Here is a 16,143-nt window from a genome sequence, read left to right as displayed (position 1 = left end):
TATGTCCAACCAAAAGAAAGAAGCTTACAGACCAGACCGACAGATCATTCATGTGGGTCACAGACATATGGGTAACTGTAGGTCCCTGGTAGTAGGGCTGCTGCAGTGCTGCAGTGGTTCCTCAGACAGATCTCCACAGACAAGACTGACTCTCTCTCTCCCCACTCGCTCTCACAGACATGAGCGATAGACTAAAAACAAGCACAGAGGAGGAAGGAGGAGTGGACATCGCTGAGGGGAGTGAGGGAGGGAGGGAAGGAGGGAGGGGGTGATGTGGTCAAAGAAGGTTAAAAGAGGGAGGGAGGAGAAACAGGGAGGATGAGGTAGGTACTCACGGATGGTTAAATCCATCACTTGTGACGCCAAGCAGAAGACAGGGTGCTCAAACATTTCCCTCTTTCTCCCTACAAAAGAGGAGGATTGGGACATGCAAGAGGCTGGGGTCAGAGGATAGGGTGAGAGGTTAAATGTCAGAGGAGATGGGAAGGCAGAGAATTGTCCTGGGTCATGTTCATTAGGACACACCATAGTAAAACTTTTTGTAACAGAAAACAAAACAAAACCTTTCTTATTGGACATGTCCGGGTACATCTTCGCTGTTTCAGTTAGTTTTCTTCCATTTGGTGGCCTAATGAACACAACCATGGGAGTATTGACTTGGTTGGGACTAGGGATGACTGGGTCCAATAATTAGTGTTTTAGCACTATTTTCTTGTCTACTTGATATATTTTCCAGATAGTAAGGGATAAACACCCTAGTATCTTTGGCACCCTAAGAATATCTTTCTAGGTATTGACTACACGTTTTGGTTCAACCTGTTGACATGCATGTCAATGCAAGCTATGCATATGACTTTGTAGGGAAACCAAAATGGTGTTATGCAAGCAAGAATAGAGTACTGTATATGGCATTTCCAAAAAGGCTGTTTCTAAAGGTAAATTGTGATATGTAGTGACTAGTCCATGCCTATGAAGACAAACCTTTCCATAATGTCCTGTAGCACATGCAGGTGACAGATGCTGGGTTGTCTTTGTCCAATCCCAGCATTCTTTTTCATTGGCTTCAAAACCAAGTATCACAGAAATGTGAGGTGATAAATGTGGTGAAGCCAATAAGAGGAGAGGGAGGAAGAGGACAGCAGAGGACTAGTGATAGGAGGGCAGTGGTCCGCTGGTGGAATAGGGGAAGGAAAGGGAGAAGGAGAAAGAGGGGGAAAGGAGAGGGAGAGAAGGACAAGGGTCCCTAGGAAAGGAGAAGAAGAGAGGCAGGGCCAAGTAAGATTTATTTTTATAAATCTTAGTTTGTAGGCCCTGGAGTCTAGGGTAACGATACGGTCAGAAAGGAGTAGTGGGTTAGGGAGGGGAGATCTGCTGTAGATCTATAATATATACTGCAGCTCTATACTGTTAAATCACCACATGCCAGAGGCCAGGATACAGCTAGAGTCAAGGTACAGAGAGAGGGGGGCCAGGCCAGTACATCAACAGGGCTTTAATCAAAAACTTTGGATTTGAATGCATTTTTACTCACAACACCTCTACAGAAAGCCAACTTCACCGACAGTACAGAAAATACAGTAGAGTACAGTACAGTACAGTTCAGTTCAGTAGAGTACAGTACAGTACAGTTCAGTACAGTAGAGTGCAGTAGAGTACAGTACAGTAGAGTAGAGTACAGTACATTAGAGTACAGTAGAGTACTGTACAGTACAGTAGAGTAAAGTACAGTAGATTACAGAACACCACAGCTAAAGCAGCCTGCCTGAAACAAAGGGGAGACAAATGGCTGAGTGACAAACAAGTGACAACCAATCTGTCAAATGGAAAAATACTGTATAAACTGCTCCTCTTGAATTTATCATGTGGGGAAAATGTAATCCACATTTCTGGTAAAAAAAAATTAAAATAAGATATACAGTGAGGGAAAAAATCATTTGATCCCCTGCTGATTTTGTACGTTTACCCACTGACAAAGAAATGATCAGTCTATAATTTTAATGGTAGGTTTATTTGAACAGTGAGAGACAGAATAACAATAAAAGACACCTGTCCACAGAAGCAATCAATCAATCAGATTCCAAACTCTCCACCATGGCAAAGACCAAAGAGCTCTCCAAGGATGTCACGGACAAGATTGTAGACCTACAGAAGGCTGGAATGGTATACAAGACCATCGCCAAGCAGCTTGGTGAGAAGGTGACAACAGTTGGTGTGATTATTCGCAAATGGAAGAAACACAAAATAACTGTCAATCCCCCTCGGCCTGGGGCTCCATGCAAGATCTCACCTCGTGGAGTTGCAATGATCATGAGAACAGTGAGGAATCAGCCCAGAACTACACGGGAGGATCTTGTCAATGATCTCAAGGCAGCTGGGACCATAGTCACCAAGATAACAATTGGTAACACACTACGCCGTGAAGGACTGAAATCCTGCAGCGCCCGCAAGGTCCCCCTGCTCAAGAAAGCACATATACAGGGCCGTCTGAAGTTTGCCAATGAACATCTGAATGATTCAAAGGAGAACTGGGTGAAAGTGTTGTGGTCAGATGAGACCAAATTCGAGCTCTTTGGCTTCAACTCAACTCGCCGTGTTTGACCTCTGTGATTGCCAACAAGGGTTTTGCCACCAAGTACTAAGTCATGTTTTGCAGAGGGGTCAAATACTTATTTCCCTCATTAAAATGGAAATCAATTTATAACATTTTTGACATGCATTTTTCTGGATTTTTTTGTTGTTATTCTGTCTCTCACTGTTCAAACAAACCTACCATTAAAATTATAGACTGATCATGTCTTTGTCAGTGGGCAAACGTACAAAATCAGCAAGGGATCATATACTTTTTTCCCCTCACTGTATTAGTATGTTTCTTCAGTACTCGTTTTCTTGTCCAGGTTCATCTTGAAATTATTCCCACTGTAGGATGCTAAAATATGAATCAAAGTGTACAAGACAAGTCACTTCTAAAAGAGAGTAGAATGGTTGACTCACCTGTTCCACATAGACACCACCAGAATGACTCAAAAGTCACTAAAGTACTTAAAGAGGTCATTAATGAATAGTTACAATCATCAAAAGAAAAACAATCAGTCACAGGTTTCATAGCAACAACAACCAATCATTTACCAACAGAGGTAACTGCTATTGCATTTTGAAGGTATGTCTGTATATGTAAATGAGGGATAATTACCTTCGATTTGAGCATATTCTGTGATTTTTGCGTAGTTGAGCTGAGCTGCCTGCTCCAGACATTTACGGATGACTCCCTTCACTTCCTCTTGTGGGACGGGAGTCACAATGTCCTTCATCAGCACCTGAAAGTGAGAAACAGGGCAGGACAAGCCTTCCTTAGAGTCTAGCCACTGAATTACAGTTTAGCTTACAAGTTTTCATTTTCAATTTCCTTTTTCAAGCATATATATGAGCTTATATGAGCAATGAGATGTGAATCATTCATGACCTGCAAAGTTTCTGTAAAATGAGAAAGAAAAGATTGTAGTCATCTAAATGTACAAACCCTTTCCAGCAAAGACAGAGTGGCCTTCAGCGCTCCCTCTGGACGGCCAAACGGGAAACAATATCTACAGGAAGATAAGCGAGTAGAATCACAATGAAATAAAACTCACTAGGGAAAAAATAACAATGATGAACAAAACAATAGATGAAGCCGGATGGATGGATGACCAGCAGGCACCTGAAGTTAGTGATCTGGTGTTCCAGGATCACCCGCAACCGCTCTTTGATTTCTTCAAAGCGCTCCTTCTCATCCACCTTCACTGTTCCCAGTCCATCAGGCCTGAGGATGACGTTATACAATACAAAAAAAACATAAACACAATGCAAACACAACATCAGCCCAGCCAATCATGTGGTTGCAGAGCCACCAGTTAGAGCCCATCAAAAAAGGAACAAGACAACAATTTGCACCAAAACAGTGTCATAATTTAGTTCTCCATGATTTTACTGCTGCTTGTGTGAGTGAAACAGAATCATTCTTTAGCATGTTTACCAACCTTCAATTTTTGTTCTTATACAGTACAGTATCGTACCTGATGGGCTCTTGGACGAGCTGCAATTTGGATTCCCTTTTCTTTCTAAACTTCATATATTTTCTTCCCCTTTTAGAGCCTGCAGCCCCTGGTTCTAGGGTCTGGGGGCCGCTTGGGTCCCAGGGTCCCCCACAACCCATCAGTGGCCCCCAGTAACAGCTGCCCTCTCTGACTTCATAGGAATGCATGGGAGGATGAGCAACATCGACATCATGAGACTGAACAAGGCAGCAAAAGACAAGGACGGAAAAGGAGAAAGAGAAGGGTGGAAACCAAAGTATATGTAACTGATTAGTAAAAAATGAGATAACAACATGATAACACACAGTACAAAATGATAACATGATAACACACAGTACAAAATGATCAAAATCATAATAAATCATATGCAAAACATTAATGACAATAACAATGGGAAATCATAAAACAATAAGAAAAGATGCTCTGATGCTTTTGAGGACTCTGACCCTTGTCTTCTCTCACTATAGCCAGCTCTTCTTTCCTTCCTTCCTTCTCTTCTGCTTTCATTTGAAGACCTCTGAGTGTGTATTTGAGATTTGAAGTTTAGCCATCTCTCTTGCCATAGACTATGGTGGTGATTTAGAATAATGCTCTTGTGAGGATGTAGCCCTGCCTGAGACATGTAAGCCCAGTGCCGCCCTCGGACCTTGAGCATTTCCTCTTGGTCTAATGTGAAGACTTTGGATTGGCGAGCAGGAGATCTGGGTTGAATGGGGTGTAGATGTTACCTGTTTCCGTGGACATGGGAGGCGCAGAAAGCAAAGCTGTAGTGCAGCAGGGTGGGGTCGATCATGGCTCCTCTGTCCGCCCTCTCCAGCAGGTCGCCTAGGTAACCCAGGTGTCTGTGACACCCCCGCACGCCATTCCTGGAGCAGTACTCATCCAGGACAAACACCTGGCCCGGGCTGAACCATCCCTACACACCAGATCAGAGAGGGGGGTTTAACACTTTAGATTTGAACCCCTAACCCGGGTTGAACCATCCCTTAAACACCACATAAGATAGTTTTTAGCATGTTAGCACCATGATCTGAATCACAAACAAACACCTGGCCCAAACTGAACCATGACCTTGGCCCTAGCATCACTCTGTGAGAGAATTTTTGCATTTAAAAAAAGGAACCTTTTAGTGCCCAGGGCCTGGTTTCCCGATAGCGATGGAACTTAGGCTTACGAGTGTTTTAACAATTACATCTTTCCTACAACGGTCGAAGATGTAACGTGTTTCCCAAAACACCACGCATAGAGAACGTTTGCTAAGTGCGTCATTGAGGCATAGTGTTGATGCTGATTGGATCGAAAGAAAGGCATTGCTGCTCTCGGATCAGCTTTCTCCATTCAAATCTTACCTTAACATTATAATTATTCCACAATACTCACTACGGATCAGGTCCTAGAAAGATATGATCACTTATGGCTGCACATATTGAGGCAGCTTATTCTAATGCTTACCCTACAATAATGGACTAAATCAAGATTTGGCACATCATTGCGCACATGTTGTTACATATCATTAAATATATTGACAGTAGCCTACAATTAGCAAAACAGAACTCAATTGAATGCATCTAACGACGCACTTAGCAGTTCTATGAGTGGTCTGAGGCAGTCGGTAAATAATGAGCGTTTTCAAGTGCTACTTTAGTAACAATGGTTTTGGCAAACAGTTTGGAGATTTGCTCCTATGAAGGTTCTTACGATGAATTTAGCCTTAAGATGCTTTTGGGAAAACATTTTATTTATGTATTTATTGTCATTCAACGGTACTGTGGGTACGGAGAATGACACTCACCAGGCAGCAGAAGGTGTCATTGAGCCTGTGGTCCAACGTGAGCCTCTGGACGATCTCGAACAGTGAGGCGTGGTCAAAACTGCAGGGATTAGCCGAGATAAACTCATCCATGCCGTGCTTCTGAGCTCTGTCTGCGTCTGTGTGTCCAACCAGCCAACCAGCACAGGGAAAAGGACAGGATTCATAGGAAAAGGGCATCAGTGAAGCACAGAGAAATAGTATAGCATATCTCTCTACATCAACACAACACACAACACTGGGTGTGTCTGACTAGAGCTCCTGCTATGGCAAATTATAAACACTTACAGCTTTACATTGTCAACTTGCATCATATTAGACAGAGTCCATAGAACTGTTCTGGACTGTCCTACTGATGTGATTCTGTATCTAAGCTCAATGGGACCAGTGGTTTGTTTTACTGTAGTATGTGTAGGCTGGCATGCAGCTTTTTGCTGTATGTGTTGTTAACATTTAAATGGCTACCATTTTAGGCATATTAGATCCAAAATATTGAATAGGATGCAAATCTCATTCGTAATTTGTATTCAATAGATTCTGCCATTCGCGATTGATTGGTGAATGTCACTCAGTTCCTGACCAATGATGGGTCGTGTGCTGAAAAACAAAAACAGAAATCAGAGAACAGAGTGATTTCTTAAATTATTTAGATGAACAAATAGCTCTGTTTTAAGGATAAAGGCTAGTCGGTTGTAAGAAGAGTTTTCTATTCTACAGGGGGAAAAACGTTTTGATAAAGGTTGGGTAGCGGACACGCTAGCCTCTAGGGAACTGCTTATCTTCTTATAAATGCATTCTGGGAGCTGGTCGAGTAACGAGTGCCCATGTTTTGACGGTATTTGGTTAGTGTTGTATGATTGTTAAATAGATTTTAAACTCCAGTGTATAAGTTGAGGACAGAGAACCATAAGAAAGCACAGGAGACGCTAGCATGTACAGTGAGGGAGAAACAAGTATTTGATCCCCTGCTGATTTTGTACGTTTGCCCACTGACAAAGAAATTCTCAGTCTATAATTTTAATGGTAGGTTTATTTGAACAGTGAGAGACAGAATAACAACTAAAAAATCCAGAAAAGCGCACGTCAAAAATGTTATAAATTGATTTGCATTTTAATGAGGAAAATAAGTATTTGACCCCTCTGCAAAACATTACTTAGTACTTGGTGGCAAAACCCTTGTTGCCAATCACAGAGGTCAGACGTTTCTTGTAGTTGGCCACCAGGTTTGCACACATCTCAGGAAGGATTTTGTCCCACTCCTCTTTGCAGATCTTCTCCAAGTCAATAAGGTTTCGAGGCTGACGTTTGGCAACTCGAACCTTCAGCTCCCTCCACAGATTTTCTATGGGATTAAGGTCTGGAGACTGGCTAGGCCACTCCAGGACCTTAATGTGCTTCTTCTTGAGCCACTCCTTTGTTTCCTTGGCTGTGTGTTTTGGGTCATTGTCATGCTGGAATACCCATCCACGACCCATTTTCAATGCCCTGGCTGAGGGAAGGAGGTTCACACCCAAGATTTGACGGTACATGGCCCCGTCCATCGTCCCTTTGATGCGGTGAAGTTGTCCTGTCCCCTTAGCAGAAAAACACCCCCAAAGCATAATGTTTCCACCTCCATGTTTGACGGTGGGGATGGTGTTCTTGGGGTCATAGGCAGCATTCCTCCTCCTCCAAACACAGCGAGTTGAGTTCATGCCAAAGAGCTACATTTTGGTCTCACCTGACCACAACACTTTCATCCAGTTCTCCTCTGAATCATTCAGATGGGCATGTATATGTGCTTTCTTGAGCAGGGGGACCTTGCGGGCACTGCAGGATTTCAGTCCTTCACGGCGTAGTGTGTTACCAATTGTTTTCTTGGTGACTATGGTCCCAGCTGCCTTGTTTCTTCCATTTGCGAATAATCACACCAACTGTTGTCACCTTCTCACCAAGCTGCTTGGCGATGGTCTTGTAGCCCATTCCAGCCTTGTGTAGGTCTACAATCTTGTCCCTGACATCCTTGGAGAGCTCTTTGGTCTTGGCCATGGTGGAGAGTTTGGAATCTGATTGATTGATTGCTTCCGTGGACAGGTGTCTTTTATACAGGTAACAAGCTGAGATTAGGAGCACTCCCTTTAAGAGTGTGCTCCTAATCTCAGCTCGTTACCTCTATAAAAGACACCTGGGAGCCAGAAATCTTTCTGATTGAGAGGGGGTCAAATACTTATTTCCCTCATTAAAATGCAAATCAATTTATAACATTTTTTACATGTGTTTTTCTGGATTTTTTTGTTGTTATTCTGTCTCTCACTGTTCAAATAAACCTACCATTAAAATGATAGACTGATCTTTCTTTGTCAGTGGGCAAACATACAAAATCAGCAGGGGATCAAATACTTTTTTCCCTCACTGTATGACCTAATTCTGAAACAACAGTATGTGTTCTGTCTGTCATGACAATAATGACTAGAATACCCTCATGTAATAAAAACATTGATGAGAAGCCTAAAAGCAGAATATCACCAGTACCTGATTAAAAATGAGACATGCCCACATATTGCTCCCATTTCCCAGAGATGCATAATATCAATAGTCAGATCTCAAACTATCAGTGATGAGAGGACATGTGCATGAAGAGGGGGACTCAATATAGAGATGAGAGAGGGGTTGATGTTCGTGGGTGAGTGACAGATGTCATGTCCAATTGTGTGACACTGAAAAGAGTGAGGATGATGTGAGGGGGGCGGGGCATGTGGATAAGGGGGTGGGCTTGGTTTGGCTGGGAGGAGGGTTACTATAGCATCACCAACTGTCAACTCAAGTGACATCTGTCAGTCCCATGTTCAGAGAAAGGGAGAGATAAAAGGAGGATGGAGGGCCACGGCTGAGGATAGGATAGCTATATGTTCAATGGCTTCTATAGTGTACAATTAGGAGATGTTTTGTTTCTTAATCGTTCAAATGAGTGGACTAGACCAACAGACTATGTATCCCTGGTTTCTCTAGGCACTGAAAAAAAAGTCCCTACCACAAATTAAAAAGAGAGAGAGGGGTAAGCACAGGGTAAGAGACAGGTGAGAGTGGGGTGAGAGAGGGGTGAGAGTGGGGTGAGAGACATGGAAGAAATTATAGATGTGATAGAAAAATAAATGTTGTAGGGGGAGATAGAGTTCAAAAGTGAGGGGGGTAAGAGTGGGATGAAAGGGGTAAGAGGAAACAGAGGGTGAACAGTGAGACAGAGAGACAGAGAGAGACAGAGAGAGAGAGACAGACAGAGACAGAGAGAGACAGACAGAGACAGAGAGAGACAGACAGAGACAGAGAGAGAGAGAGAGAGAGAGAGAGAGAGAGAGAGAGAGCAGAGAGACAGACAGACAGACAGACAGACAGAGAGAGAGACAGACAGACAGACAGAGAGAGAGAGAGAGAGAGAGAGAGAGAGAGAGGGAGAAGAGAGAGAGAGAGAGCACAGAGAGAGAGAGAGAGAGAGAGACAGAGAGAGAGAGAGACAGAGAGAGAGAGAGAGAGGAGAGACAGAGACAGAGAGAGAGCCGAGAGAGAGAGAGACAGAGAGAGAGAGACAGGAGAGAGAGGAGAGATAGAGAGAGAGAGAGAGAGAGAGAGAGAGAGAGAGAGACAGAGAGAGAGAGAGACAGAGAGAGAGAGAGCAGAGAGAGAGACATAGAGACACAGAGACAGAGAGACAGAGAGACAGAGAGAGACAGACAGAGAGAGAGAGCAGACAGAGAGAGAGAGAGAGAGAGAGAGAGAGAGAGAGAGAGAGAGAGAGAGAGAGAGAGAGAGAAAGAAAGAAAGAAAGAAAGAAAGAAAGAAAGAAAGAAAGAAAGAAAGAAAGAAAGAAAGAAAGAAAGAAAGAAAGAAAGAAAGAAAGAAAGAAAGAGACTGAGAACGACTTAGACAAAGAGAGAGAAATAGATGAGGGACAAACAGACAATGCCAGGAAAGTGGGGGAGGAAGTGATAGTAGAAGGGGTGGGAGAGTTACAGGGTGAGGGTGAAAGAAAGTTTGCAATAGGGGCAGAGTGATGGTGTGGGGAATATCTCTTCTGTTTGTTTTAAATGAGGAAATGGAGTAATTTGGAATAATAGACTGAATGGACTATGGGGGGACATTTTCATATTTTGTGAGTTCTTATCGATGATGACGTCATCTAAAGACAAGATGGTTGGTTCAAAAGACTGGATTGTTTTTCCATAATGAATATAGGCAAATACTGTCATTAATAAATACTCACTGACAAAATAGAACAGTTTGACTTTTCATTGTGCTTTCAAAACATGTCATGCATCTGCAGATCCATTTTCAACATCTGGATTCCATTTTTTGGGGCATTCCTTTTTCTCTTGGCATTTGCAAGTTGACAATACTTGAGTATGTTGCAGTGTATTCATGATCTTTACAGAGCACAACTAACAGGCATACCAACTACCGGAGTATCTCTAACAGGGTAGCAATACAATTTGATGCAAGTACATGGGTATATAGCATCAAGCCGACAGATGCAAAAACTAGATCATTCTTTTGGAGATGGCAGAGGGGAAATAAAAATAAAAATTCCTGTAATTCCATCAACGGAATAATACATGACAAAGGTGTTCCCCTGTTCAGGCAAAAGGGCAATCAAAATAAACCAAAATGAGATCTGTTCCCTCCTAAAGGTGCTCCTATGGGGGGCTAGCTGCTGTCTACAGGCCCATCTACTAAGGGGGATCATCCAGAGTATTGTATGGTAAGGGGTGGCAATGGCTACTCCTTGTGATTGGCATTCAGAATACTCTGCGTACATATTTGCCAACTCTCGAGAACAGAGGACAAAATAAAATAACTAAAAGTAATTGAGCCCTCGATAGTAAAGCATGACCCATGTTAGCATAGAGGAATCAGGTTACCCTGCTAAAAGGGTCCAAACTAATCTCAACCAAAATGTCCAACGTCACAGCTTTCCAACTGCTCTACTCTTTGAAAAATGTATTTAACAATATGGAAATGTTCTATCATTTGTTAATGGTGTGAAAAACGTTTTCTAAAACAAAACAAGCTTGATTACAAGCCCTGAAGTTCCATTAGGAAAAAATGGGACTGTCCACTACTGCTCTCTAAAATTCAAATATATGAAATTAAATTCAAATGTGTATTGAATTTACATAACTGTTGATGGAGTCACAACTAGTAGCCATTTTGTGTATTTTATTTTCTGATGGCATCATGTCACATGGGGTGATCTCTATGCTTTACTCTGAGGGGTCCTTGAACACCAATAAGATTAAGGAGAGAAGGCAATTATGCAAAAAAATCATCATAATAACCATAATATAAAGTAGAATCATTACTGAGCCAAATTATAAGCTTAAGAATCAAATACATGCATCCTAAACTGTCAAGAATGTAAGCTTATAGGCACTTCAAATGTCAAATTGAGGAGAAATCATACATAAAAAGACATTATCTACTAATGTCTAAAGACATGAAGCGAGGAGATTTAGGAGGAGGAGGATAAGGAAAGAGGAGAGAAAGCACGTTGCATTTGTCAGATAATCGTCTGGGATTATCTGAGCTGTGCCGGCTACAGGGAAGCACTTACCCTTAAGTCCAGCTAGAAGACAGCGGGGTAAGAAGGGACAAACCAGAATAACATAAAGACTAGCAACAAGGCTGGAGGAGAGCAAACACGAGATACCCTGACCTAGCAGCTGCAATACTAAAGAGGGGTAACAAGCAAAGCATGAGGAAGAAAAACACAACTCAAAAAACAACAACCTGTACCAACATGAGAGAGAGAGAGAAAGAAAGAAAGAAAGAAAGAAAGAAAGAAAGAAAGAAAGAAAGAAAGAAAGAAAGAAAGAAAGAAAGAAAGAAAGAAAGAAAGAAAGAAAGAAAGAAAGAAAGAAAGAAAGAAAGAGTTTGATGTAGAGTGAAAAGTATACAGAGAAAGAGTGAATGACAGACAGACTGATTGAGATATAGAATTAAAAGAAAGAGAGAAAGAGAGAGAGAGAAGATCGAGAGAAGACTGAGAGACAAGGAGTGAAAGAGAACAAGTGAGAGCATGAGAGAAAAAGAAGAGATAGAGAGAAATAGTTAAGGCTTCTCATCACTCTGCTGCAGTTGATTTAGTCTGGATTCTGATCTAGTTCTATCTTATTCACAATACTACCTCTAACATATATTATACATTCCCATCACAATATGATAGATTCACTTTGCTTTATCCAGCTTACACTAACTACACTCTTAGAAAAAGGGGTTCCAAAAGGGTTATTCGGCTGTCTCCATAGAATAACCCTTTTTGGTTCCATTTAGAACTCTTTTTGATTCCATGTAGACCTATTTTGGGTTCCATGTAGAACCCTCTGTGGAAAGGGTTCTAAATGGAACTCAAAAGGGTTCAACCTGGAACCAAAAATTGTTATTCAAAGGGTTATCCTATGGGGACAGCTGAATAACCGTTTTAAGTTCTAGATAGCACCTTTTTTCTAAGAGTGTAGAGGAGCACTGGCCCATACACTTACTGGCTCCAGCAGTCCAACACCACCTTGTGGTTCTAATATGATTATGTGTAAATGATGCCAGTGTCCTCTTATGAATCTATGAAGGCACTGGACAGCTTACAAGATCATATTTAGAGGAAATATGGATGTAGAGTAATAACATAATATAAATGACTAACTAAGTAGGAATAGACCTGACATATCCATCTTCTGTTATCACTTTATCAGAATAGTTTATTATTATATGGATTTGAATATCGGAGTCCACTTAAAGCAAGGTGATGTAGTCTGGTAATGAGTTGCAGTTAGCCTGTAAGTTCTCCTTTAGAAAGACTATCATTCCAAATCAATGCTCCAGAACTGTCATAGCATTCTAGAATCAGACAAATTATTTGCAGCAAAGTTCAGAGAAGAGAGAGAGAGAGAGAAAGAGAGAGAGAGAGAAAGAGAGAGAGAGAGAGAGAGAGAGAGAGACAGACAGAGAGAGAGAGAGAGAGAGAGAGAGAGAGAGAGAGAGAGAGAGAGAGAGAGAGAGAGAGAGAGAGAGACAGGGGTGAGTAACGGGGAGGTGTCGTGTATGTTATGGCCCCTGTGCCATTCAAGTCCACCAGGGTGGAGTGAAACATGTACGCTTGGTGTGGCACAGTGTTTCAGAGAGTGGGGTAGAGGGAGGAGGTCTGTGCCACTGTGAGGGGGCATTGAATGGCATCAGTATGGCTGGTCTTATATAAAGGAGGTAACCAACTAACCACAATAACAATCACATACTGGACAAAGAAACCAATGGAGACCACAGAGAATTTATATTTATAGATTATCTTTATAGAAACTGTTGAAAACTAGAGCTTCTTATTTCAATGTGTTATAGATGAAGAGTAATTCATTAAAAACAGATGTTTTTGTCTTACCTAAAAAGTTCCTGGATAAAAACCTATATGGATATTTTTGTTGTTGAATTGTTTTCTGGTTATAAAAATGCCAATATTATAAGGAGGGAAAAAAGCTTTTCTATAACCCATTGACTCTAACCAAATGGTTTAAAATAACTGAAGGAGTTGAAGGAAAGATGCACAACAAAATACATGATCATGTTTGGCTTTGAATAGCAGGATCTATTATTGTGGAGTGATCTTTAGTAGTTAGCCTGGTTAACGAAAGTGAATGCTGCACTCACCTTATTGAAACAATGGTGAGCACAGCATTCAGTTTGGTTTTTAAAAGGCGAGTTCTTTAGTGTTGTAAAATAACAGAATGTGTTGTCTCCTAAAGTGTATTAATTTTCCCAAGTTAAGTTAATCCTGTTCAGGTTTCAGTGTGTTTATGAAGTGTAAATTAGATCTATCATGTAAAACAACAAACAACCTAAGTGTATTAAGGTATACACTGAGTGGACAGAACATTAAGAACACTTTCCTACTATTGAGTTGCACCACTTTGACAGGGCATGGACAAGGTGTCGAAAGCGCTCCACAGGGATGCTGGCCCATGTTGACTCAAATGCTTCCCACAGTTGTGTCAAGTTGGCTGGATGTCCTTTGGGTGGTGGACCATTCTTGATACCCATGAGAAACTGTTGAGCGTGAAAAACCCAGCAACATTGCAGTTCTTGACACAAACCGGTGTGCCTGGCACCTACTACCATGCCCAGTTCAAAGGCACTTAAATATTTTGTCTTGCCCATTCACCCTCTGAATGGCACACAAACACAATCCATGTCTCAATTGTCTCAAGACTTAAAAATCTTTCTTTATCCTGTCTCTTCCCCATCATCTACACTGACTGAAGTGGATTTAACAGGTGACATCAATAAGGGATCATAGCTTTCACCTGGATTCACCTGGTCAGTCTATGTCATGGAAAGAGTATAATGTTTTGTACATTCAGTGTATTTGTATCATGTTAGAAAACATCTGCCTAAAGTCCTATAGTCCTATTGCACTATTAAACTGTGATTCAAAGTGTGTTTTAAATGAGGGGCAGGAGACACAGAAGAGACGGTTACCACAGGCGGTAGGTACGTGTTGCAGATGCCACATTACTAGAGACAGTCTTACCTTTATATTGCTACTGTACAGTATCTGACCAGTGGGGATAGGTCTGGCCAGTATCTGACCAGTGGGGATAGGTCTGACCAGTATCTGACCGGTGGGGATAGGTCTGACCAGTATCTGACCAGTGGGGATAGGTCTGACCAGTATCTGACCAGCGGGGATAGGTCTGACCAGTATCTGACCGGCGGGGATAGGTCTGACCAGTATCTGACCGGCGGGGATAGGTCTGACCAGTATCTGACCGGCGGGGATAGGTCTGACCAGTATCTGACCGGTGGGGATAGGTCTGACCAGTATCTGACCGGCGGGGATAGGTCTGACCAGTATCTGACCGGCGGGGATAGGTCTGACCAGTATCTGACCGGCGGGGATAGGTCTGACCAGTATCTGACCGGTGGGGATAGGTCTGACCAGTATCTGACCGGTGGGGATAGGTCTGGCCAGTATCTGACCAGTGGGGATAGGTCTGACCAGTATCTGACCAGTGGGGATAGGTCTGACCAGTATCTGACCAGCGGGGATATGTCTGACCAGTATCTGACCAGCGGGGATAGGTCTGACCAGTATCTGACCGGTGGGGATAGGTAAGTAGGCTGCTTAAAGGTGCAAGTATAGGTTAACTCTAAAGAGAAGACCGAGCAGTGGCTGGACCGAGACAGGGCCTGGGTGAGCGGGGACTCTGTCTGTTACAGCTGTTGTTTTCTACCATACAGACGGCTGGGGTCTGGGGTGATTATGCAACACTCCCTGACACCTTAGTACCACTGTTAATACAAAATGTTATAAAAAGATTTAAAGGTTTAAAGCTTGATGTTTCATGACCTAATCATCTTTTTGGTGGTTTAATCTAGATTCTATGTCATTGGGCGTCATTAAGTGTTTCTCTCTTTAGTTTGTCAGCTTGGTTGATGTTTAGAGAGAGAGAGAGCAGACTGAAGGGGGAAAAAAGTATTGTAAAACTGCACCTTAAAAAATGTAATGTGTGACTGGTTGGTGACGATGAGTGGAGGCCCAAAGGATGCTGGGTACTCTTTGTGATACAGCAACGAGGGAGGCGTGCCTACGTGTGTGTGTGTGTGTGTGTGCACGGCTGTATGTTACCGTTAGTTCTACAAAGCAACGTGTAACACTTACAGTATGTGGCTGCAGTGTGGCGTGGTGAAACGTTATGGATGAGCGCTGTCACTGGATTGGGGGGATGAAACCTGACACTGCCTTCTGATTGGCTGATCTGATGCTGAGGTTGTGTATTGGTTTACTCACAGAACTGGGAGATGGGCGCGTCCATTTGGGCGGCGGCGCCCCCCTTGGAGTTGAGTTTCTGGACTTGGGTGGGGGGCACAGGCTTGTGGGACTGACCGGTGGCCCGGTACATGGCCTGGACCCACAGGATGCGGTCCTGCTCATCATCACTAGCAAAGATCACAGTGTCGCCCTCCTTCACTGCGTTGAAGAAGGTCCTCCCACCATCCAGACCTAGAGACAGAGAGGAGGGTTTAGGGACAGGTTGTGTGTGTGTGTGTGTATATACAGTTGAAGTCGGCGCAGTGGTCTAAGGCACTGCATCGCAGTGCTAACTGTGCCACTAGAGATCCTGGTTCGAATCCAGGCTCTGTCGCAGCCGGCCGCGACCGGGAGATCATGGGCGGCGCACAATTGGCCCAGTGTCGTCCAGGGTAGGGGAGGGAATGGCCGGCAGGGATGTAGCTCAGTTGATAGAG

The 16,143-nt window shown here is 42.9% G+C and overlaps 1 protein-coding gene across 12 annotated transcripts in view; it reads right to left on the bottom strand.

Annotated features, from left to right (window-relative positions):
- The window catches only part of LOC121578155 (calcium-dependent secretion activator 1-like), a 148,708-nt gene that overhangs the window by 24,799 nt on the left and 107,766 nt on the right, over nt 1–16,143 (bottom strand). For 5 of the 12 annotated variants that reach the window (XM_045223790.1, XM_045223791.1, XM_045223783.1 and 2 more), the window contains exons 11-18: nt 15,686–15,898; nt 11,465–11,476; nt 5,863–5,999; nt 4,799–4,986; nt 3,695–3,796; nt 3,518–3,581; nt 3,191–3,314; nt 336–404 (exon numbers count right to left, since the gene is read on the bottom strand). In XM_045223790.1, the coding sequence (XP_045079725.1) occupies nt 336–404; nt 3,191–3,314; nt 3,518–3,581; nt 3,695–3,796; nt 4,799–4,986; nt 5,863–5,999; nt 11,465–11,476; nt 15,686–15,898 (909 nt within the window). The remainder of the gene's footprint in view (nt 1–335; nt 405–3,190; nt 3,315–3,517; nt 3,582–3,694; nt 3,797–4,798; nt 4,987–5,862; nt 6,000–11,464; nt 11,477–15,685; nt 15,899–16,143) is intronic. The other 7 variants (XM_045223792.1, XM_045223785.1, XM_045223788.1 and 4 more) reach the window with 3 other exon arrangements.

This window comes from Coregonus clupeaformis, chromosome 12 (genome assembly GCF_020615455.1).
Source record: "Coregonus clupeaformis isolate EN_2021a chromosome 12, ASM2061545v1, whole genome shotgun sequence".
NCBI classification, from domain to species: Eukaryota; Metazoa; Chordata; class Actinopteri; order Salmoniformes; family Salmonidae; genus Coregonus; species Coregonus clupeaformis.
Note: the sequence above shows the minus strand (reverse complement) of the source record. Positions and strands in the feature narration are given on the sequence as shown.